The sequence below is a fragment of the Erpetoichthys calabaricus genome, chromosome 15 (assembly GCF_900747795.2).
Source record: "Erpetoichthys calabaricus chromosome 15, fErpCal1.3, whole genome shotgun sequence".
NCBI classification, from domain to species: Eukaryota; Metazoa; Chordata; class Cladistia; order Polypteriformes; family Polypteridae; genus Erpetoichthys; species Erpetoichthys calabaricus.
In genome coordinates this window covers 54,852,217-54,877,565 of record NC_041408.2, presented here as the reverse complement: position 1 = coordinate 54,877,565, position 25,349 = coordinate 54,852,217, and the positions used below count along the sequence as shown (strand labels likewise).

Below are 25,349 nucleotides of genomic sequence, written 5' to 3'. Positions count from 1 at the left end.
ACTGATATAGTGCATTGCTGCACACACCACATGACAAACTACCTCAGGATCCAAGATTAGGACCCGAGTGCAGCCATGCAACAGGTGACACCTCAGCACCACAGTGGGTAATATCAGAGTACAGTGAAACTGTTACTTCCATGTTCTAATCAACATGCCAAACGTTGTCATCCTCAAGAGCCATTATTATTTCAAAAGATACCATACCACACACTATAATGTGCGTGTGTGTGTGTGTGTATGTATTTTTCATACTGAAAAGTATTTTTATACAAGTAATAACTGCATGAATACATAATAATAATAATAATAATAATAGTACATTTTATTTATATAGCACCTTTCCCATGCTCAAGGCACTTACAGAATATAAGAAAGAACGACAGGGTCTACAGTATATAGCATTGTACTAAACCAGATAAATAAATAAAGAAAATTACGGCAGTGAATTCGGAGAAAAAAAAAACAGACAACATAATTGATGGTCTCACACTCACACAGGTTACATGAGCATCTTCACAGAGAAGTAAACTGAGAGAAGGGTGATAGTCAAGTAGAGCTAAAAGCCTTCCTGAACAGATGAGTTTTGAGTTGTTTTTTAAAAGAATTCATGGAGTCAGCTGATCTAATTAATTTTGGTAGGTCATTCCAGAGTCTGGGTGCTATACAGCTGAAGGCCCTGTCACCCATGGAGTGTAGATTAGTGTGGGGCACAACAAGATTGCCAGAATCAGAGGACCTTAGTGGGCAGGCAGGCACATAGTTATGGAGAAGGTCACTGATGTAGTTTGGCGCGAGGTTATTTAAGGCTTTGTAGGTTATTAGTAGGATTTTATATTCAATTCTGTAAGACACAGGGAGCCAGTGAAGACGGAGCAGAATGGGTGTGATGTGCTCGCTGCTGCTGGTTTGAGTAAGGACTCTTGCAGCCGAGTTTTGAATAAGCTGGAGCTGTGATAGAAGATTAGAAGGGGCACCTGCCACTAGGGAATTAAAATAATCGATGCGGGATGTGATAAAAGCATGGAAATACTTGTGCACAATAACAATATATGAACTCTTTTGTGAATACACATAAACCCTCATACTGTTACTATAAATACATTGGCTTCTGGCATGAAAAACAATGCAAAATGGTGATACCCACCAAAACAAATTAGCACCTAGGAGACGTCACCAAGCCAAATGATCATGCAGATTAAATTAATTGCTTTGGGTACCATGTCAAGTAGGGGTTGAGACTGGAAGTATTCGGTGTTCAAAATGTATACATTTATAGCACCATTATTGCCATGTGTACAGAGTACATTGAAATCTGTACATGCATGTGCTAATGAGCATGCAACACTTTGCTACTCTCTAGTGCCGTGATTAGTGAATATAATAATAGAGAGATAAAATTCAAACTTGTGACCACAGACTCTGTGGCAGACATTAATGCAAGAAATATTGCACGGAATTACTGTGTGAAGCGGCTGCTTTATTTCATGAAGCTCTGGATTCAGTGTCCTTTCAGAAGTCAACATCTGGAGTGTCTGCTGTAAATGTGGCACAGTTAGTCTACGGGCCACTCACTGCACACCTGGAAGACAATGCGCCAATCAAAGCACTTGAGCCAACCCTCTCAATTATGATGGATGAAAGCGATAGTCCAAATTTCAAGGCCACTGTGCAATCCTGCTTTAATTGCAAATGTTTTAAATGTGTATTTATGCATGCTACATTTTGTCTTGAAGGTTTCTTTCAATTTTGTGATGGTCAGTGTCTTTATTGTTGACTAATGAGTGAACAAATAATACTTACACAGCAATATCCACTTGCCTTTCATATTTTTCACATTCTTGTAGTTCGTCTGTGGTGGGACCACAAGCAGATATTGAAATGAAGTCAGTGACAATGAAAAGACGGGTATGTGTTTTTCAGTAATGGGAATAAAAATATGGCTTTACAACTTAGTAGCATTGTTTGTGTGATATACATACGTTAAAAAGGACAAAACATACATATATTTCCTTTGTGGAATACAGAATTAGAAATGCAATTGTTTGTATTTTGTATGTACCTTATTTATTATTTTATATTGTCCAGCTGGAATCCCCCACGCCAGGTAGCAAAATGTCATCCTGTTCAAAAATTAGGTAAGCAGAAATGACACTAATTTTGTATATACAGTATGATCAACCTAGCAAGCAAAAACATTATTTAGTTCTAATTGTGTGATCACTATACATTTTGACACATACACGGGCAATTCATTAGCTCATGTATTTCTGGTTCATTATTTCTTTTTAGTTACTCTGATGTCAATTTGTGTTTCTGTCACCGCCCTTTTGTATCTGTCTTTACTTTCCTGTAGCATTACTCTTTAGAGGTGTGAAGCCATTTTGCTGGTCATGTGACATGGTAGTCACATGACATATTGTGTCATTACTTTCAGCATAATGAAAATCCTATACTTTTCATACTGGAATGTATTTCATACAGGTAACAAACATATTAATGATTAATTGTGTACAATCACAATACATTCACTATTTTTGAATATACATAAACCTTTATACTGTTAATATAAATAATGCAGCCGCCACCATGAAAATCAATGCAAAATGGCGATGTCCACCAAAACAAAATGAACAAAAAACTAGAAGAAGGACAAAACTAGAAGATGTCATCAGACCAAATGATGATGCAGATCAAGTGAATTGCTTAGGGTACCATATCCAGTAGAGTTTGAGTTTGAAGCATTTGCCATTTAAAGTTTATACATTTATAGCGTGTACAAAGTACACTGATATTTATACATGCAACACTAATCAACACGCAACACTTTGTCACTCTCCAGCGCCATGATAAGTCAATATAAACTTGTGACCACAGACTCTGGTGGTAAACATCAATGCAAGAAAATATTGCATGGAATTATTGTGAAGTGGCTGCTTTAATTTGTGAAGCTCTGGATTCAATGTCCTTTCAGGAGCTTGCCTCTGGAGTGTCTGTGTAAATGTAGCACACCCAGTCTATGAGCAACTCACTAAGCATTTAGTGTTCAAAGTTTATAGATTTATAAGGTAATTATTGCCACATTTACAGAGAACAGTGAAATTCTTATTTGCATGCACTAATCATCATGCAACACTTTGCCACTCTCCAGGGCCATGATTAGTGAATATAACAACAGATAGATAAGACTAAAACATGTAACCAACCAACTTGTGGCGGACATTAGTGAAAGAAAATATTGCACAAAATTACTGTGTGAAGTGTCTGCTTTAATTTATGGAGCTCTGGATTCAGTGTCATTTCAGGAGTTGGCATCTGGAGTGTCTACTTCACATCCAGTCTACGAGCCACTCACTGCACTCCTGAAAGATGACACACCACTCAAAACACTAGAGCCACCCTCTCAGCTTTCATGGTTGAAGACTTTAGGCCACTACGCCATCCAGCTTTAATTCTACATGCTTAAAATATATATTTATAGTACATAAAATATGTTATATTTTGGTCTTGTATGTTTGCTCAAGTTTTGAGATGATTAGTATCTTATATTTGCTGCCAAATGAGTGAATAAATAATACTTACACAGCAATGATAACTTACCTTTCTTATTTATCATGTTTTTGTAGTTCTTCTGTGATGGGACCACAAGCAGATGTTGAAATGAAGTCGGTCTCAATAAGTAGACCGGTATGTGTTACACTGTAATGAGAATAAAAATATGACTTTACAACTTAAAAGCATTGTTTGGGAGAGATACATACATTTATAGGACAAAACACACAAATATATTTCCCTTGAGACAAATACAACTATAAATGCTATCTCTTATATATATTTCTCTTCTGGTTCGTCCTGCTTCCACTTCAAAACCAGTCCTGCCCACACGCAGCTGACACGGCATTTCTCAATTCCTATTCGTTCTCTTCCATGTCATGCACTGTACTGGCCTGCTGAGCGTAATACATCCAACAAGTACTCAAAGTGCTGCCACAACGGTAAAGTAGCTTTACCACCTTTGCAGGAGTCACCTGTGTCTTTACAACAGCTTCTTACACAACAAACATCAGAAGCTAAAAATTATTGTGAACACATTTGAGAATACAACTCTTCTCTAGCGTTTGCTTCCATGGGTGTACAGATAACTCAACCTCCTGGCCATGGACCATACTGTTTTAAAATCCATCCATCCATCCATTTTCCAACCCGCTGAATCTGAACACAGGGTCACGGGGGTCTGCTGGAGCCAATCCCAGCCAACACAGGGCACAAGGCAGGAACCAATCCCAGGCAGGGTGCCAACCCACCGCAGACTGTTTTAAAATACACGGGCAAATTTATCACCAAATATCTCCACTATACGCTAACACTTCTACCTCTCCAGGATATAGACAGTTGTATGTTTTTGACACAGCGCAAGCTACTTAAGTACAATTACAAAATAAAGCGAACTCTGTATGCAGCGAAAATGTACTTCACCAGCTAGATTCCATGCTCAGAACCATCAACCCCTTCGCTAAATCATACAAACACATGCATGAAATCGCACAGTCGAATCCAACAGCATCTGTACGAATGGTTGTCAAGGAAAACCCTGGGCAGGATTTACATCGATACAATGCCACTACATGTCACACCGATGTTGCAGTGATTTTCGACGGAGAAGATGGCGAACAGCCTGCCGAAAGGGACATTTGCATCTATCCCATAGGCAACTCCTGTAAACAGATTTCCACACTCTATATGAATTGCGATCCTATGGTTTACCCACTTTTATTCCCTTACGGAGACATTGGCTGGCACAAAGATTTACAACATGTTCGTGATAAAAGAACCGCCAAACAAATAAGGCTTACTCAATGCCAATTTTACGCATACAGATTACATTTGAGGAATACATTTAGTATTTTGCACTCCAGCGGCAAAGTATTCCAACAGTCCGTCGTAGATGCGTATGTTAACTATCTCAGATTACATCAACAAGATCTGCGCATGGAACAATACAATGTTTGAATACAGACGCACTGCAAGCAAACGCTGAAAATAACAATGTATGTGTAGGCAAAATGATCATATTACTGTCCACATTTCCAGGAAGTCCAAGATACATGCAACAAAACTATCAGGATGTCATGGCCATAGTACGTAAATTCGGAAAGCCTGATTTATTTATCACTTTAACATGTAATCCTGCTTAGCCAGAAATTCTACATGCATACTGCATCTTTCAAGAAGTTTTTATTTCTTCTTGATTTCTGAATTCCTTTCTCACCGTTTTCCGTTCCTATTCTTACACCGCCGTATGCTACAGTGGGCATCGGCTAGTTGTATGTATTTTGCTTATTAGATTAGATTACATAAACTTTATTAATCCCAATTGCATGCAGCAGCAGAAACTTAAAAACAAGGATACAGACTCACAGGGCAAATAATATACCCAATCAATCAATCAATCAGTCAATGTATATTGTGCCGTAAAATTTAAAAATGAACTAAACAGATACTTTGGGAGGAATGTTACTATATTTTATTTGTTATATTTTTCAGCTGGAATTCCAAACCCCAAGCAGAAAAACATCATCATCTTCAGGCATAAGGTAAGCAGAAATGTCACTGAAGCTGTAAGTGTGATCAATTGAAACAAGACTGTCAACATCAGGAAATGTACTGTGATTTGAAAGCTTGAGACTTATTTAAAATGATAAGAAACATTTTAAGTAATTAATACCCAATAAGTATTATGAGACTTGGTGCGTTGAATCTACATTTTGGAAAATTTTGTATAATTTTGTTTCAGTTGAAGAATATTTGCACATGTATTTCTTGTTGAATATTTATTTTTTGTTAATTTGGTGATGGCATTTTGTATTTTTGTTCCGTGATTTTGCAATTGCCTTTACTTTGCTGTGGCCTTAATGTTTATAATTGCTGGTCATGTGTCTTGGTGATCAAGTTGACATATTTGGGCATTACTTCAGTATGCTGAAGATTTTATCCTTTAATTCATTCAATCCCACATCCCTTAATGCTGCTGGTGTTTAATGAGTAAAAAAGAAAGTCATCAGACACTCACATTGTACTCGTCTTAGCTATCTCTGTCTTCTAATTAAAAAATGGAGGAGCCACCACAGCATACCAAAAAGGAGCTTTTCTCCACTAAAAGTAATGTTGATCAAACAACTGCTGATTCATGCAAAATGCCCATCGATATAAAATTGGCATTAGCCATTGACTTTAATAAAGAATATTAGGTTGTGAAATCAAAATTTTGTAAATAAACTTCTTTTTATGTTTTAAAGTGTGGAGTTTAAGTTTAATGAAATACAAAACCTTAACTCTCCACCGAGTCAGTGCCTTAATGTGGCCGAGTGGTCTGCATGTTCATTAATCCCCTGAGCGATACTGTTGGGAGTCTTGTACTCGTAGTAGAACCACACATGCCAGCAAGGTCAGAGGTGAGGTCCTGAGTAAAGCTGACTTAACCACCGCTCCTGCCACTACCATAGTGGTGCAACTTCCTGCCATTTCTTGTTGTTCTGCACATGGCTTGCCACGTGGATCCTCAACAGGAATTGAAGTGCTGTGATTCAGGTTTGCGTATCCTCACTACCACTGATATTAACAACTCCTTTGCACAGGCTCTTTCTTTTATCCCTCTATCTCATCCTTTTTCCTGTATTGGAAGAAACGCTGGAAGGACTATTTGAAGTATTCTCTCAAGGCCTGCTGCTTTCCACTTTGGTAGCTCGAGACACTTGTTGGGGAATGCATGCTTTGGAGATGGACTGTTATTGAACGAGTCCATCACTTCAAACAACAACACATCCATCAGTGAGAGGAGAAGAAAGTGGCAAGACATCACTATTGATGCCAACCCCAGTAAATATGGTTGTGGTTTCTTTGTGCATTATCCCTCGGTATATTCGCATCTTGAAAAGTAAAACTCTATTAGTGATAGCTTGTATACCAAGTAGGCTGTAGTGTCAGGTTTCTGTTTTTTTGAACACTTTTCATCTTCGACTTTTGATTCTCGTTTTCCCTCATGTTTTTTATGCCTCACGTATCAGGTCTCTCAGCTCTGACCTTGATTCCCCTGGCTACGATTTGCAGTTTGCATTTTGCTTGCTGGTAGTTCTTACTGTTACATTTATAATTTCTAAACAGAGAAACTGATGTTGTTTCCTCACAACTCATATTTGCTACAATAGTTTTAAAAGTCACAATATAATCATTAATGGATGTATTCCCCTGCTTAAAATCCAATATGCAATATATGACTATGTCTTTTCCCTCTGGTTAATCAAACATTTTTGTAAATTCACTTAGGAAGACCTCAAAAGAGAAACAGCACATATGATTTACCTCATACAATGCAGAGACCTGCTCTAACAGCTTATCATCCAAAGTGAGATATTACAAGAAATTCTATATATGCTTGCAGTTTTTGATTGAAAACCAGTCAATACTGATTTAAAAAGCCTCTACATTTTTTTGAAAATCTATAAATCTGTTTGGATGTTGGATCAGTGACTGTTATAACAAAGGTGGGTTAGTTAAAGAGTGCAGTCTTTTCTGCACATGGCTCATCTCTGGCACCATCTGCTGAAACGATACCATAATGTCACTCACTTGTTTTTGAAGGCTTTTATATCCTTCCACATTTGCTTGAGTTTATACTGTAAAATAAATGTTTCATCTTGGAGCAGTCCAAGTTTTTGATCTGCCAGAGTGAGAAGGAAGGCAGAAAAGGAAAACATTACTGGCATAGATCAGGAGAACTGTGGTAGTTAAAAGACAAGCTGAGGTCCAAAGACAAAACAACAAAGATAGAGCCATAAAATAACAATGTCATATTCAAAAATCATAAACAATATGGTGTTGTAAAATAACAACAAAACCAATGGAAAAATATTACACATAATGCCACATACTACTATGACACACATAATCAAGCTAATATTCACAAAATGTCCAAAATCACAACCTAATCTGATGATATTTGTATATAGGCTGTAGCTTGGGACACCAATCAGGTCGTCCTGTTTAACTTTTACAAGTCCAACAAAAATAAACACCCTTGAGCATACTAGCCCTCCAAGAATTAGGGCAACAATAAGCTAAATATATTGACTGGTTAGCCACTAATCTTCGGTCAGTTTCTCAGTAGCTCTTGCCAAAATTGACACCTGCTGCTGGGAAGCCCGAACTTTTATGGAGAGTGAATTGGAGGAAGCAGACTCCGTTGCCCTCACTGGGCAGTTCTTCAGCATCTGTGGAGAGAGAAGGAGATGACAGCGTTAGTGTTAGTGTCCCCTCTTGTTCCGGAGTGTTATTACATACCTTGACAACCCTGTAAGGGGATCCTCCAATGTGCAAGTGTGAAAATGTATTTCTGTATGTATACAGTTAGATCCATAAATATTTGGACAGAGACAACTTTTTTCTAATTTTGGTTCTGTACATTACCACAATGAATTTTAAATGAAACAACTCAGATGCAGTTGAAGTGCAGACTTTCAGCTTTAATTCAGTGGGGTGAACAAAACAATTGCATAAAAATGGGAGGCAACTAAAGCATTTTTAACACAATCCCTTCATTTCAGGGGCTCAAAAGTAATTGGACAAATGAAATAACTGGAAATAAAATGTTCACTTCTAATACTTGTTTGAAAACCCTTTGCTGGCAATGACAGCCTGAAGTCTTGAACTCATGGACATCACCAGATGCTGGGTTTCCTCCTTTTTAATGCTCTGCCAGGCCTTTACTGCAGCGGCTTTCAGTTGCTGTTTGTTTGTGGGCCTTTCTGTCTGAAGTTTAGTCTTCAACAAGTGAAATGCATGCGCGATTGGGTTAGGATCAGGTGACTGACTTGGCTATTGGTTGCTTTGACTGTATGTTTTGGGTCATTGTCCATCTGTATCATGAAACGCTGCCCAATCAATTTGACTGCATTTAGCTGAATTTGAGCTGACAGTATGTCTCTGAACACCTCAGAATTAATTCGGCTGCTTCTGTCCTGTGTCACATCATCAATAAACACTAGTGTCCCAGTGCCACTGGCAGCCATGTACGCCCAAGCCATCACATTGCCTCCACCGTGTTTTACAGATGATGTGGTATGCTTTGGATAATGAGCTGTTCCACGCCTTCTCCATACTTTTTTCTTGCCATCATTCTGGTAGAGGTTGATCTTGGTTTCATCTGTCCAAAGAATGTTTTTCCAGAACTGTGCTGGCTTTTTAAAATGTTCTTTAGCAAAGTCCAATCTAGCCTTTCTATTCTTGAGGCTTATAAGTGGCTTGCACCTTGCAGTGCACCCTCTGTATTTACTTTCATGCAGTCTTCTCTTTATGGTAGACTTGGATATCAATACGCCTACCCCCTGGAGAGTGTTGTTCACTTGGTTGGCTGTTGTGAAGGGGTTTCTCTTCACCATGGAAATGATTCTGCAATCATCCACCACTGTTGTCTTCCATGGACGTCCAGGTCTTTTTGCATTGCTGAGTTCACCAGTGCTTGCTTTCTTTCTCAGGATGTACCAAACTGTAGATTTTGCCACTCATAATATTGTAGCAATTTCTCGGATAGGTTTTTTCTGTTTTCGCAGCTTAAGGATGGCTTCTTTCACCTGCATGGAGCGCTCCTTTGACCGCATGTTGTCTGTTCACAGCAAAATCTTCCACATGCAAGCACCACACCTCAAATCAACTCCAGGCCTTTTATGTGCTTAATTGATAATGACATAACGACGGACTTGCCCACACCTGCCCATGAAATAGCCTTTGAGTCAATTGTCCAATTACTTTTGAGCCCTTGAAATGAAGGGATTATGTTAAAAAAATGCTTTAGTTGCCTCCCATTTTTATGCAATCGTTTTGTTCACCCCACTGAATTAAAGCTGAAAGTCTGCACTTCAACGGCATCTGAGTTGTTTCATTTAAAATTCATTGTGGTAATGTACAGAACCAAAATTAGAAAAAAGTTGTCTCTGTCCAAATATTTATGGACCTAACTGTATATATATATAAAAAAAATCTTGGAAGGAGACGAGACGTGATTTTCTCAGAGAGACACTTTCACGTCCCGTGAGATGAGTCTTTGTGCCAAGAGATTTAACCACGCCCGGGGCTGGAAATAAAAGACAAAGAGTAGATGACAAAGTAGAACATTGTAAAGAATTCAAAAACGTGGGCGCAATACACATGCAGAGCAGGTTAGAGATAATGGAAGTACAAAAATTGTAAAGTCTCAAAAAAAGGATAGTAAGGATCACATTAGTGCAAACAAACAGAAATTATTACTTGGTGAAATAACAGAACAGCGAAAAGAGATCAAATATATTGTTTGGATTTAAACTTTAAGTCAGAGACTTGTAGATCGTTTAATTCGTATTGCCATCAGGGAAAAAAAAGTAGTGTTTCTTCCCAATGAAGAGGTGTATCCACAAGAATTAAAAGATGTGTTATTTGGTGAAAGTGAAATCCACATACGCGAGCGACAGAGACGCAAAATTGCTGGCGTGTAGTGCAGGTGGGGAGGTTGGTGAGCAAAGTGAACAGGGGGCACAGCCACCTAGTATATATATATATATATATATATATATATATATATCTGCGGTGGGTTGGCACCCTGCCTGGGATTGGTTCCCTGCCTTGTGCCCTGTGTTGGCTGGGATTGGCGCCAGCAGACCCCCGTGACCCTGTTTGGATTCAGCGGGTTGGAAAATGGATGGATGGATGGATATATATATATATATATATATATATATATATATATATTTGTAAATTCAATGTCCTTATCTCCTTAGATGATACTTGGTTCTCAGAAATAGAACAGTATAAGTTACAGGTCAAAACCTCAGTTATTTTTCAAATTTAATCAGTTGAAATGCAATGAATGACCTAAAATGGTGAAAAAGTAAGCAATAAACTGCCAGATGTTTAAAAATAAAGTTTAGGCTATCGAAAACTGAAAAAAAGGAAATTTCAGAATATTACAAATGGGCCTTCTTCAGGGAACAACTAAAATGTTACAATGTACAGATGTTCTGCAGCAATTAAAGTAAATGAAGCCTTGCAAGTTGAAGCAAACAGTTTACACTGGTGTCCCAACTTCTGCTGATTGCTTAAAACCCTCTGTCTGTCTTAAAGCAGAGTTGGAACAGACTGTGTTACTACACCCTCTGGAGTCCTATTTGGACAATATTACATTGTAGAAAGATGTAAATTCCAGTGATAATGACAATAAAATGGCAGTTAACAAATGGAATGAGACAGAGCTTTATTACCCTTAGAAGTGTTGGCCTTTCATTTAGAGAACTTGTAAAAAAAAAACAATCAAAATGTCAGTGAGTACAGTGGAGACCTACACAATCCAAAGGCAACTGGAAACTGGAAAAAAGTCTGATAGGAAGATATCTGCAGACCCAAAGTCACAAGCCAATCAGAAGACAAGTTTCTGGGGGTCACCAGCTTGCGTGATCACAGACGCCTCACTGTGTAACGGCCAACCCCTTACCCAGACCGGCCACTACACTACCAAGTCTATAATTTGGAATACCTAAGGTTTCTTGCTCTAATATCAAGCCGTACTCCTTACAAGATGTCTTATTTTCCCGACACAACGAAATAACCAGAGACAGTAAACGGATATGTCAAATTAAACACAGATATATTGTAAAATGAAAGACAGAAAAACATACAATAATAAATAAATATGTATAAATGTGCGCAAATTACCACTTATCCCCAAAACACCAGTGACTAATTAATATATATATATTAACACAAATATTTACAATAAAACCTCCCTTGCCCCAAAACAATTAAGAAAAACACACAACACAAATACAAACATAGATCTGAAAAACACGGCAGTTAAAAATGTGGTGAAACAATGTGTCCCAAAATAATGTGCGGCAGTAGAAAAACCGGTTGTGGTGTTATGGTGCTTCCACCTGACAACAAAACGACCTCACCGTAAACGTCCTGGCAATGGTTGGAATGACTTCAACACTGGGTTTCTCGGCTCTGGCTGTCGTGATGAATGATCGGTTGATAAAAAAACAGGCAGTGGAATAAAGCAATGAATAGCAGTAATGACTTTGTAGAAGGTTGGATAATCCATCCATCCATCCATCCATCCATCCATCCATCCATCCATTGTCTCCCGCTTATCCGAGGTCGGGTCGCGGGGGCAGCAGCTTGAGCAGAGATGCCCAGACTTCCCTCTCCCCGGCCACTTCTTCTAGCTCTTCCGGGAGAATCCCAAGGCGTTCCCAGGCCAGTCGAGAGACATAGTCCCTCCAGCGTGTCCTGGGTCTTCCCCGGGGCCTCCTCCCGGTTGGACGTGCCTGGAACACCTCACCAGGGAGGCGTCCAGGAGGCATCCTGATCAGATGCCCGAGCCACCTCATCTGACTCCTCTCGATGCGGAGGAGCAGCGGCTCTACTCTGAGCCCCTCCCGGATGACTGAGCTTCTCACCCTATCTTTAAGGGAAAGCCCAGACACCCTGCGGAGGAAACTCATTTCAGCCGCTTGTATTCGCGATCTCGTTCTTTCGGTCACTACCCATAGCTCATGACCATAGGTGAGGGTAGGAACATAGATCGACTGGTAAATTGAGAGCTTTGCCTTGCGGCTCAGCTCCTTTTTCACCACGACAGACCGATGCAATGCCCGCATTACTGTGGATGCCGCACCGATCCGCCTGTCGATCTCACGCTCCATTCTTCCCTCACCTCGTGAACAAGACCCCGAGATACTTGAACTCCTCCACTTGGGGCAGGATCTCGCTACCAACCCTGAGAGGGCACTCCACCCTTTTCCGGTTGAGGACCATGGTCTTGGATTTGGAGGTGCTGATTCTCATCCCAGCCGCTTCACACTCGGCTGCGAACCAATCCAGAGAGAGCTGAAGATCACGGCCTGATGAAGCAAACAGGACAACATCATCTGCAAAAAGCAGTGACCCAATCCTGAGCCCACCAAAACCGGACCCCCTCAACACCCTGGCTGCGCCTAGAAATTCTGTCCATAAAAGTTATGAACAGAATCGGTGACAAAGGGCAGCCCTGGCGGAGTCCAACTCTCACTGGAAACGGGTTCGACTTACTGCCGGCAATGCGGACCAAGCTCTGGCACTGATCGTACAGGGACTGAACAGCCCTTATCAGGGGGGCCGGTACCCCATACTCTCGGAGTACCCCCCACAGGATTCCCCGAGGGACACGGTCGAATGCCTTTTCTAAGTCCACAAAACACATGTAGACTGGTTGGGCAAACTCCCATGCACCCTCCAGGACCCTGCTAAGGGTATAGAGCTGGTCCACTGTTCCGCGACCAGGACGAAAACCACACTGTTCCTCCTGAATCCGAGGCTCGACTATCCGACGGACCCTCCTCTCCAGGACCCCTGAATAGACTTTTCCAGGGAGGCTGAGGAGTGTGATCCCTCTGTAGTTGGAACACACCCTCCGATCCCCCTTCTTAAAGAGGGGGACCACCACCCCGGTCTGCCAATCCAGAGGCACTGTCCCTGATGTCCATGCGATGTTGCAGAGGCGTGTCAGCCAAGACAGTCCTACAACATCCAGAGCCTTGAGGAACTCCGGGCGTATCTCATCCACCCCCGGGGCCCTGCCACCAAGGAGTTTTTTGACCACCTCGGTGACCTCAGTCCCAGAGATGGGGGAGCCCACCTCTGAGTCCCCAGGCTCTGCTTCCTCATTGGAAGGCATGTTAATGGGATTGAGGAGGTCTTCGAAGTATTCCCCCCACCGACCCACAACGTCCCGAGTCGAGGTCAGCAGCGCACCATCCCCACCATATACAGTGTTGACACTGCACTGCTTCCCCTTCCTGAGACGCCGGATGGTGGACCAGAATCTCCTCGAAGCCGTCCGAAAGTCATTCTCCATGGCCTCCCCAAACTCCTCCCACGCCCGAGTTTTTGCCTCAGCAACCACCAAAGCCGTATTCCGCTTGGCCTGCCGGTACCTATCAGCTGCCTCCGGGGTCCCACAGGACAAAAGGGTCCTGTAGGACTCCTTCTTCAGCTTGACGGCATCCTTCACCGCCGGTGTCCACCAGCGGGTTCGGGGATTGCCGCCACGACAGGCACCGACCACCTTACGGCCAAAGCTCCGGTCAGCTGCCTCAACAATAGAGGCACGGAACATGGCCCATTCGGACTCAATGTCCCCCACCTCCCTCGGGATGTGGTCGAAGTTCTGCCGGAGGTGGGAGTTGAAGCTACTTCTGACAGGGGGCTCTGCCAGACGTTCCCAGCAGACCCTCACAACACGTTTGGGCCTACCACGCCTGACCGGCATCCTCCCCCACCATCGAAGCCAACTCACCACCAGGTGGTGATCAGTTGACAGCTCCGCCCCTCTCTTCACCCGAGTGTCCAAGACATGTGGCCGCAAGTCCGACGACACGACCACAAAGTCGATCATCGAACTGAGGCCTAGGGTGTCCTGGTGCCAAGTGCACATATGAACACCCCTATGCTTGAACATGGTGTTCGTTATGGACAATCCGTGACGAGCACAGAAGTCCAATAACAAAACACCGCTCGGGTTCAGATCAGGGGGGCCATTCCTCCCAATCACGCCCTTCCAGGTCTCACTGTCATTGCCTACGTGAGCATTGAAGTCTCCCAGCAGAACGAGGGAGTCCCCAGAAGGTATGCCCTCTAGCACCCCCTCCAGGGATTCCAAAAAGGGTGGGTACTCTGAACTGCTGTTCGGTGCATACGCACAAACAACAGTTAGGACCCGTCCCCCCACCCGAAGGCGAAGGGAGGCTACCCTCTCGTCCACCGGGGTAAACCCCAATGTACAGGCTCCAAGTTGGGGGGCAATAAGTATACCCACACCTGCTCGGCGCCTCTCACCGGGGGCAACTCCAGAGTGGTAGAGAGTCGAGGTGAGCCCGACTATATCTAGCCGGAACCTCTCAACTTCGCGCACTAGCTCAGGCTCCTTCCCCTTCAGAGAGGTGACATTCCACGTCCCAAGAGCCAGTTTCTGTAGCCGAGGATCGGACCGCCAAGGTCCCCGCCTTCGGTCACCACCCAACTCACACTGCACCCGACCTCCTTGGCCCCTCCCATAGGTGGTGAGCCCATGGGAAGGGGGACCCACGTTGCCTCTTCGGGCTGTGCCCGGCCGAGCCCCATGGGTGCAGGCCCGGTCACCAGGCGCTCGCCATCGAGCCCCACCTCCAGGCCTGGCTCCAGAGTGGGGCCCCGGTGACCCGCGTCCGAGCAAGGGAAAACGCCGTCCAAAATGGTTTTTCTTCATAGGAGGTTTGTTTAACCGCTCTTTGTCTCATCCCTCACCTAGGACCAGTTTGCCTTGGGTGGCCCTACCAGGGGCATAAAGCCCCGGACAACAGAGCTCCTAGGATCATTGGGACACGCAAACCCCTCCACCACGATAAGGTGACGGTTCAAGGAGGGGAGGTTGGATAAATTGTCTTCTTTTCTTTTCTTTTCCTCTCTCTCTCCGCCTCTCGCTCCTCTTTATTAAATGTAAAATGTCCCTGATGTAACTGGTGTGTAAACAGGTGATTTCCGTCCTGGGGCTGCAGTCTCTCTCCATCATCAGTCCCCTCTGCACTTACAGGGATAACATTCACTGACATACACATAACGGACAGTAAACAGGACGATGAAAACAACACGCACTCAGCACACACATAGAATGTACTATTACTATGTAGCTCTGCTACAACTGCATAACAGCTTCAAGCACAGATCAACAGTGCAGGTCAAAAAAAAAGCAAGTGTCAGTTTCTACTGTGAAGGAGGTTTTGTGCTGCAGGTTTGACAGGGCGAGTAGCAGGATGAAAGCCATTCCTTAAAGGATAAAATCGTGCCTTGGAGTACTGGCTATAGACTACTGCAGACTGGAAGGAAGTCTTGTGGACCGATGAGTCAAAATTTGAAATCTTCGGTTCATCACACATGGTGTTTGTAAGCCATCGAGTTGGTAAAAGGATGGTTCCTCAGTGTGTGACACCAACTGTCAAACATGGTGGAGGAAGTGTGATGGTCTGGGGTGCTTTTGCTGGAGGCAGAGTGACTGACATTCTGAATCAAAAGGGTTACCACAGTTTGGCTGTTATATCAGCAAAAAGTGCAGGCTACTTTGATGAATCAAAAATTTAAATAAACTTTTGTACACTTTCGTTTTTTTATTTGTGGTTCATTTGTTCTGTGCCTTGATTTCATGAAACATTAAGACATTAAACTGCATTCATTTCATAAAAACTGACAAAACAGATGTCCTAACACTTTTGACCAGTAGTGTATGTTTTTAGTTATGTATTCATTCATACAATTGATTTTATGTTACTTATTTGTAAGCTCTAATAAGAAAACAAGGTATGAAGAAAATCTAAGTGATGGTCATGATGACAGTGATGAGGATGAGTCCATTATAGACAGTAAACCAAGACATAAAGAATCGAAGACCAGTCCTCCTAATTTGGTAAGGAATCCAGTGTTTTATTTATTCATTTTTTCTTTTCATAAAAGTACTTTACTTGAATGTGTGTTGCTATTTCTATTTCTGGGATTTAAAGCAAGAATCTTATCCTCTCAAGGCAGAGCATATCTCCACACACTAAACAGCCAAAATCATAGCTCATAAGCAGCATAAGATACATTATCTGCACCATCTAAAATATACTGTTTCTCTGCTTTCTAGCAATGAAAGCTTAAGTAATCATTTTCACAATTGCTTTTCTACTATATAAAATAATGTTATGGTTCTGCAAAGAAAAGAAGAATTGCTATTTTTTTCTATCTAATTATCCAGATTTGCCACACACTTTCCTCCTGACATCAATGAGGTCTCTTGTCTGGTATGTCTTTCTTCAAATAAGCACTTGGGGCCTGTCCTATGTGTTGCCAGCTTACAAGACGGAGAATAATAACTGGCCTCCTGCAAGTCCTTACCCTTAAAAGTCTCTCTTGATTTGGGACCATGATTTCCCCATTATTGTCCAGGACCTATTCAGGCTCTCTATAATTAATGGCCCGGTGTTCTTGGCCCACATGGGGCCCAATTGCCTGCTTCCTCATACCTTTGTATGGTGCTGAGTGAGTCTTTTCCAAATCTTTTCTAGGTACTGCTCTTTCTGTTTTGGTCTTGTATTACTTAATGGACACTCACTACGTGCACTGGGCCTACCATCATCATTCGTGGCTTTATCTTAACACTAGCTTTGAAAGGTACATGTACTGTAGCATCAGTCTTTATATCTGTGTTAAATGTAAAATGATTGCACTGTGTTGTCAGGGAAGGGCAGTGTCTTCATAACCACTGCAGGCACTTAAAGGTTACGGGATGACCATGTGAGCTGCCATCACATGAGTACAGTCTTCACAAGAGGTTTGTCATGGTAGGGTCCTAGGATGATCCAATTTTCTCCTTATACTGCTTATCATGTAGACCTGATCAAAATGTCTAGAAAATCTCTCCTACAGCCCTCATTTGTTACACTACCTTTTATATCCATGAATTCAGATAACAAGACAGAGTACTAGAACAGGCAGGAGAAAAAGTTACAAATTTATTTATATACCGATTAAATTAAGATCTCCAATTGTGCCTAAACATAAGCAGACTAAAACTGTGAGTAGGGCCACAATACCAGTACAATAGGATAATAATAGTTCATCTTTCTTAGGCTACCAGGTGGCTCTCTGTCTTAATTAGTCTCTGATCCAATGTGGTTGGGCATGGCCCTTGATCCAGCATGCCTTCTGCAATGGCCTCTCCTCCATAGCAGAGAGAGAAATTGAGGGAGAGATTAAGCTTCTGTATTAGCCTTAATTTAAAGGAATCCTGTGGCTTCTTGACACAAATCTTGAAAAAGTGTCGAGGTGCAGGTCCCAAAGACTCAACTTAGGCATGAGCCAGTTCCCCTAAGTATAGCCAATGCTTTGTTCTTGTCAGCATTTTCAGACAAGCAAGAAAGAAAGAAAGGATACACCGATGATTTGGTCACAAATAGCTTTCTCAAACCAGCTTTCCAGTCCAGGTTATGCCAGCCTGTAAGGAGAATTTCACCTCAGTTCGACTGTATTCCCCCAGGCTAGCTAACCAACCAGTTTTCCAGTTTTTTTCTATACTACTTTTAGTTGTAACCTGTAGTAAGTATTATAGTATAATTTTTTTAATAAGTACATACAGTATTTTTTCTTGTAATATTATTACATCTTAATGACATGCAAAAATGATACTGTCAAAAAAAAAAAGGTGACCCGAGTGGCTGGACCAGGCCAAGGGGTCGCCCACGCAACACCTGGCTGCGGCAGATAGAGGGTCATTTCTGGAGGGTGGGACTGGACTGCGTGTCTGCCTGGGGGGTTGCAAAGTGGGATTGCAAGTTGTTTCGTCATGTAGTGGGTGCGGCAACGCACTGTACCAGTGCATGCTCCCCAACTTGACTTGACTTGACTTCTGTTATCAGGAGATGCAAAAAACCAAACTGACCCTGTCCTGCCATGTCAAGCTGACTGGATAGTGACAAAGGGCCCTTTGGGTGTGTTTATGCATAGGAGCCTAGCTGAATTAGAGTAACTTGTGTATCAGGGATTTGACTTGTGTTTTCTATGAAATAATACAAGGTTATGTATTTTCATGTATTCCTGTTGATCATAGTGCAGGAGTGTGGGATGTATTTTATGTTAGTTGGACATGCAAGTATCAATTTCACTGTGCTCCGTATATATTACAGAACTTTTACTGCTGTTGCTACAACTACTTTACTGTTTTATTGGTATTGTACAATAATGTATTATCCATTCTGAATGTCCTCTCCCTTGTATGTGTATTTACAAATGTACATTAAAAAGTGAAATATTTTCAAGAGCAGTGAGCTAGCCTATATTTGTCCAGAAGTGAAAATGTAAGAGATTTAAAATGTCAGAAAATGAAATTTCCATTTTCTGAAGAATGCTTACAATCACCTAAAATAGTATTTATTTAATAATAATAATACTCTATGTATTTGCATTAGGCTGGTAAATGAAAAGAAATCAGGTATTTGAAAAAAAAAAACTTTATGAAGATTTATGGCCCTTACTACATACTCACTGTTATTGCACTTTTATATTGAGTTTAATGTTACTTAGTAGTTGAAAGTGATTGTACTTTGTACCCATCTGTTTAATACAGTAACTACTGTAAATCATTTAAAGCTAGATAAAGTCTATGATTTTATTCAAGCAATTATGACGTGTAAAATCTGCTTTTAACTTTGCATGTTTAAGGAAAACAATTTTATTAAAGCCAAAAGTGACCAAGTGACAAGAATGGCGCCTGCCCCAAATGTCACAGGGTAAGTACTAGCAATTTGTTTTGCTTATCAAACACTAAAATGAATTAGAAAAGCTCAGCAATTTATAAGATACAGTTAAATGCATTTCAGATTTTTTTTTTGCAAATAAATCATGGAACTCTACTACAGTTCATTAATTTTATGACCCATATTAACCACTGCAGGATTGTGGACAGTTAGTGCCTACCCCAACAGTAATTAGGGTTGTCATTTAAACTAATATTTTTTTATTAAAAATACCCAATTCCTGCAGGTATTTTCAAATTTAAGTTAAGTCCACAAGCACTTCGTGCGTACCACTTAATTCGGTCTCCATACACTCCTGACACTGTTAAAAGAACAATTGGATACATTTATAGTCCTGTATGAGGTTCATGACACTAACAAAAGGACCTTACAGTATTTATTAAAGCTTAATACATTCCTCGAGTTTTGACAGTAGTATTGAAAGGGAGTTTTATTGTGAAAGGGTTTTGGTTTGACTCTATCCTGTGTAATGGATGGCAGGCATGGGCTGGCAATCCAAGCATGGTGGTGCATGATTCCTTACCTGACTGGAAGGCCACCATACTGAATGGCTAAGAAGAAAGCCATGCTGTTCCCTACCTTTGCCAAGAACCTCAGAGTGATTATGCTGGAATATCAGCAGGAATGGACTGAAGTTCCTCTCCTGACCAGGAGACCAGTGTTACAGAGGAATGGGGGAGGCCACCCATTCAGGAAATTTACTCCCCTGATATGCTAGATGACAGAAGCCCTGGGATATGGTACCCATACTGATACCTATTCTGGGAATTGCAGTCCTGTGGGGCAGCCCTGTTGGGTTCCATGGTTGCTGCAGGGATCTGTGGTCCTTGCTTTGGGGAGTTTCTTCCTGACCCAGAAGTGCTTCCTACAGGCAATGCCCTGGCACCACAGGTATTCCCGGGTCTTCCATTAAAGGAGCAGCTCTGCCTCACACAGATGAACTGGGGTCGGGTGAAAGTGGACAAAGCTTGCCTGACAGGAGTAGAGGAAGAGAAGAGAGACAGACAAGAGAATTGTGATTTTGCAGTCCTTGTTAAGAAGCCTGATGGGGGTATTGCTAAAATAAATCATTAACTTGCGGCAGGGACTTGTGTTTGTAGAATTGTGTCTGGGATGTGGAGTGCTGTAATGCCCCCTACAGGCCACCCCTAAAACATAAGAATCTTTTCTTTCCATGCCTAATTTCTTTGTTACACAGACCCATACATATGTCATCCACCACAACACTGGTTTTCCTATCCTTGAACTCACCTGGCCTGGGCGGAGACAGCCTGCTAGTGCAATGCACTCCATGCAATATTTTGCCTGTATTGTATCTTTAATGTTTGAAATCACAAACATAATGTGAAAAAAATCATAAAGAAAATTTTAATATAAGCAAAAATGAAACTCTATTTTCAGCAGCACAGAGCACAACGCTGAAACCAACCTTGGATGTTATACCAGTCAATTGCTGGACACACCTGTTCTGCCACCAAGAGTGGTAGTGCAGAAGGTAAGAAGGACCTTGAAAGAGAACAAAGCCAAAAATTAAAGCATGGATCAAAACCAAAACCAGTTAAGCCATTCTTTCGTCAAGTGAACAAAAGAAGCGCAGAAATATAAGTCTGAGAAAGATAATGCAAGACTCTTGCAAAGAAAAAATCTTTAAACAAGGCACATAGAATGTTAACAAAAAATCCATGAACTTGGACAGTGAGATCCCAGTGGTATTGGCTTAAAAAACCATCATGTTGATGATGTCATCTGTCATCATCTGATGTGACCTCTGGGATTGGGGTCACACCTTTAGAAGCACACATTCGTATTCTAGCAAAAGGGTCTCAAAATGACAATGTCCATAAAAATACATAAATAAAATGCAACCAAAATTCAAGCACCAGAAGAATATTTTAATTTATGAAAATAATGTTAACTCTGAATGACCATGTGATTAAAACATAAATTTACACTGAACTGGATAGAAAGTTTGATACAGCATGGAAAAAATGAAAATATAATGAACTCATGATGGATCTAGCATGAATGTTTTTGCAGTGCTTTAGGAAACTATGATGTCCAGAAAAAAACAAAGCACATATGGCTGAAATGTGCAAACTCCACGCAGTGAGGTAGACATTGTGAAACAGCAGTCCAAAAAGTTAAGCACAGACATTGGAGATAATAGAGAAAATTGCAAAAAGTCCCAAACACTAACCAAACTCGAAGATATCATTAAAATGCAAAGTTCTGTCTCCCTAAAAGATTTTCTAAGTTTGTGCAAGCTAATGAATTCAACGTTTTTGATATCCTATCTTCAAATTTGGACAAAGGGCAATGTAGTGAAGCTACACAAAGCATTTCCTGCTGTTACATGGTAGCAATGGAATCAGTACTTTCAACAACGTGCCATAGAAAAAACACATCAAATGGCAGCGGCCATGAACAATAGCAATAAACAAAATGGTGTTAAGCAAATGCCAAAATCATAATGAGAAAATAAAAATATTAGAAAACATTAGATGAGAACTGGCTGTTCGGCCCAACAAAGCTTGCTAATCCTATCCACCAAGTTTCTCCAAAAAAATGGTGCATTCCATTTACCTCAGAAGCTGGATGTTGGGGCTGGGAATGAAATCACAACCAAGTTAAATGTGTTCCAGTAAAACATTCGGAAAACCAAAATGGATGCATCTGACAAAACCTTTGTTGTGTTTGCTCCATCAGAATAATTAGCAGTTGATAACAATGCATTTCATGGTATTCTGCATATCCAAGCACATCTACGAATAGAGGTTGGACAGTACTATGTGTACGACTGATGTAATGAGACACAAATAGATATTTGGTAATAAACAGTATAATACTACCCATATATGATATGAATATCAAGAACAAACACATTTGTATTAATCAAAGCAATTTAAAGAAGCAAAATATACGTTACTAGGAATGGTGCTCGTGGTCTGTCATTAAATTATGTATGCTATAAAGAAATGGGTAACACTGTACAAATGCTGCTGCCACCCATACCCAACACAGATAGACACAGAGGCACAAGTATGAACACACGGGATTTTTATTTTTCTTTTCCATCATGGGAAACGGAGAAGGCGCAGCATAGTTCCAAAAGCACAGCACAAAACTTCTTCTTTCTCTTCCTCTTCTCCCACCTGACTCTGGCTCCCGTAGTGGCTGCTTGCTCCTTTTATAAGGCACTGGTAGTGCTCCAGGTGTTTGTTGAACTACTTCCGGCAGCACTTACGGGTGTGGTGAAAGAGCTGCCCATAAGGGTTCAGCAGCAGCTGCAGCACCCCCTGGCGGCATCCACGGAACCTAACAGGGCTGTATCACTTTCCAGGGAGGCTGCCACCTAGTGCTCCAGGGGACGTAATGCTTTGGTTATGCTCCCTCCCTGGTCCTTCCAGCATGAAGGTGTACACCAAAACGCATCTATTACTTAGGTAATGTTGTGTAACAAGACCTCAACAATGGTTTCTTTTGGTCTTTGTAGCACTTGCAAAGCATCAATTAAGTGTTTATTAATCTCTGCAATATGGCCTTCTAAAATCCCTTCACTTTGGAGTGGTCTGAGGTGCCTTAACAGACACACATTTCTCTTAATACTGCATATCAGTGTATATAATGCCTGTGAATCCTTTATAGTTACAGTTAATTTTACCAGCATGTCAGTATGCCACACTACACATAATTAAATGATCTCTTTACTGATGCTTTGTAAAAGTTAGTAAGACCAACAGAAGCCTTTGTTAAGGTCTTGTTACATAACAATATATGAGTAATAGAGGCATTTTTGAAGTACCTAAACTGGAGTGTTGCCAAGAATGTAGTTTGGAAAAGGTCTTAATAAAATTAATTGAATTGAAACATTTACCAGATTTGCTAAGCTACAGGCAAGCAGCACAGATTTTATCTTCACAAAAATAAAAGACCTGGCCTAACAAGCTTAAGTTATACATGACTTTACCTATGAAAGATCTATAATTTGCATGAGAGGATGATGAACACTAATTATCGTTTCTTAACAGTACATTTATGAAGAAAAAGAAAAAAGAAAATATTCTATTTCTGATTTGCAGATTGGAGTTTGAGTTTCAGGAAATAAGCCATCTTGGCAAAGGAGGTTTTGGAAATGTATGGAAAGCTAGGAAGATAATCGACAAGACTTTTTATGCAGTGAAAAGAGTCAAGTATAATAAGTAAGTGTTTCATGTGTTTGTACACTCCATTTTGTTTTTCTTAAAGCTTGGCCTCAGCAAAACAAGGAATGGGCAGTGTCCTGTAACTGCTGGACATCTTGTACTTGTGGAAAGGAATTTGGGGTAAAATAACAGTTATTTATGAATGTTCTAAAAGGGGACTGCTAGTGTCCTGCTGGACATTAGAATGGGCAGAGTAGGAGCAGTTCTTAATACATTTAGGTGACAGTGGTCATGGCAATTAATGAGAGAACGTCAGAGGGAGATGGGAAAACCAATCAGCTGCTTTATTAGCTAGTGAGTGATTGACACAAATTCGGACAAATTTGTACTTGTACTGTGATGTGTTGTGTTTTGTACACTACCAGTCACCCTGTAAGCATAACAAAAAATAATACCAATTCATTTCACTTGCAGAAATTTTCTGACGAATCTGCACTAAAGGGGTGTATTCACAAGTAGGATGACACAGAGCATAGGAACCCAGGGGAGAATTTTACTTCTTGGTGCAAAGAGAACTGCTTGCAACTTGTCAGCAAAACCAAGGAACTGGTTATTGACCTCCGCTGCACAAAACAGCCTCTAAGGCCAGTTAATATTCAGGGAGTAGCTGTGGTGGTTGTTCACTTCTGTAAGTGCTTGGGGGTCCACGTCAATGACAGACTGTAACACAGAGCAATTATATCAAAATAGACAGAGCTGACTCTTTTTATCATAGGAGCCTGTATTCTGTTAATGTGGGTAGTGACATTTTTACATCTTCTAAAATTTCTAAACTGTACTATACTTAGTTGGTAACATTACTTCAAGAGAGGCCTAGTGAATCAACAAGTCGATTAAGAAAGCAGGCTTAGTTATGGGATGCACTCTCGACCTACTGAAAATATAGTGAAGGATAGGCCCTTTGAGTAGTGAGAAAAGCGCTATATAAATGCAAAGAATTACTATTATTATTATTAAAAGGAAGACAGAACTGATGGCCATTATGAACAATGCTGCAAATCCTCTCAATGACACACTGTCATTAAGTACCTTCAGCCAATGAATTGCTCAGCTGAAGTGAAACACTACTGGGGTTTGTTCTTCTTTGTAATTCTTGTGTGTATTTGAGGAGGGCTGTTATTTTTTATAATATTTCTTGAGTTTTTGTTAAAAGCTAAATTTCCTTCTTGGGACAAATGACATAGCATCTATCTGTTACTCCTTCCATGCTACATTAGGCGCTTTTTGTATAAAAAAATCTTTGGTGACTTGATAATCAAGTCAGCTTTGTGGGGAGAGGCTGGGTCATGTGCAGTTACATGAGATATACTGTATATCATATTATTATATATAGTATAGGATGTACAGTATAGTATAATATTATATTACATGTACTGTATATAATGTATATTATACAGAACTTTATATTATTGTTAACCATTTTAGGAAAGCTTCCCGTGAAGTTGCTGCATTGGCAAAACTGGAACATAAAAATATTGTACGATATTTTACTTCATGGATATCTAAAAAACTACCAGAAATCCCTATGGGTTTGTCAGCAAGCTCCAGTAGTTCAAGGTAACCGCATTAAAAATAGCAAACCTAAACTTGGTCACTCCAAAAGTTCAAACTGCATGTTTATTAATGTTTACAATGGAGGGTAACTTACAATTGTCCCATACAACTACTATGAACTACTATTTGGAGTGCTTTTCACATATTTTTTGTTTGATTAATATGTCTTACTTATTTTTGTTGGCTACTGTATGCTGCTGTCTTCTAC

At 40.9% G+C, this 25,349-nt stretch overlaps 1 protein-coding gene across 4 annotated transcripts in view; it reads left to right on the top strand.

Annotated features, from left to right (window-relative positions):
* LOC114642199 (interferon-induced, double-stranded RNA-activated protein kinase-like) overlaps positions 1 to 25,349 on the top strand; it is a 63,837-nt gene that overhangs the window by 24,537 nt on the left and 13,951 nt on the right. For all 4 annotated transcript variants that reach the window (XR_007933609.1, XR_007933610.1, XM_028791175.2 and 1 more), the window contains exons 9-16: positions 1,848 to 1,908; positions 2,089 to 2,138; positions 3,627 to 3,687; positions 5,545 to 5,594; positions 16,375 to 16,498; positions 19,291 to 19,358; positions 23,465 to 23,584; positions 25,013 to 25,144. Coding sequence is in view for 2 of the 4 variants with exons in the window: in XM_028791175.2 (XP_028647008.1) it covers positions 1,848 to 1,908; positions 2,089 to 2,138; positions 3,627 to 3,687; positions 5,545 to 5,594; positions 16,375 to 16,498; positions 19,291 to 19,358; positions 23,465 to 23,584; positions 25,013 to 25,144 (666 nt within the window). In the remaining 2 variants the exon portion in view is untranslated. The remainder of the gene's footprint in view (positions 1 to 1,847; positions 1,909 to 2,088; positions 2,139 to 3,626; positions 3,688 to 5,544; positions 5,595 to 16,374; positions 16,499 to 19,290; positions 19,359 to 23,464; positions 23,585 to 25,012; positions 25,145 to 25,349) is intronic.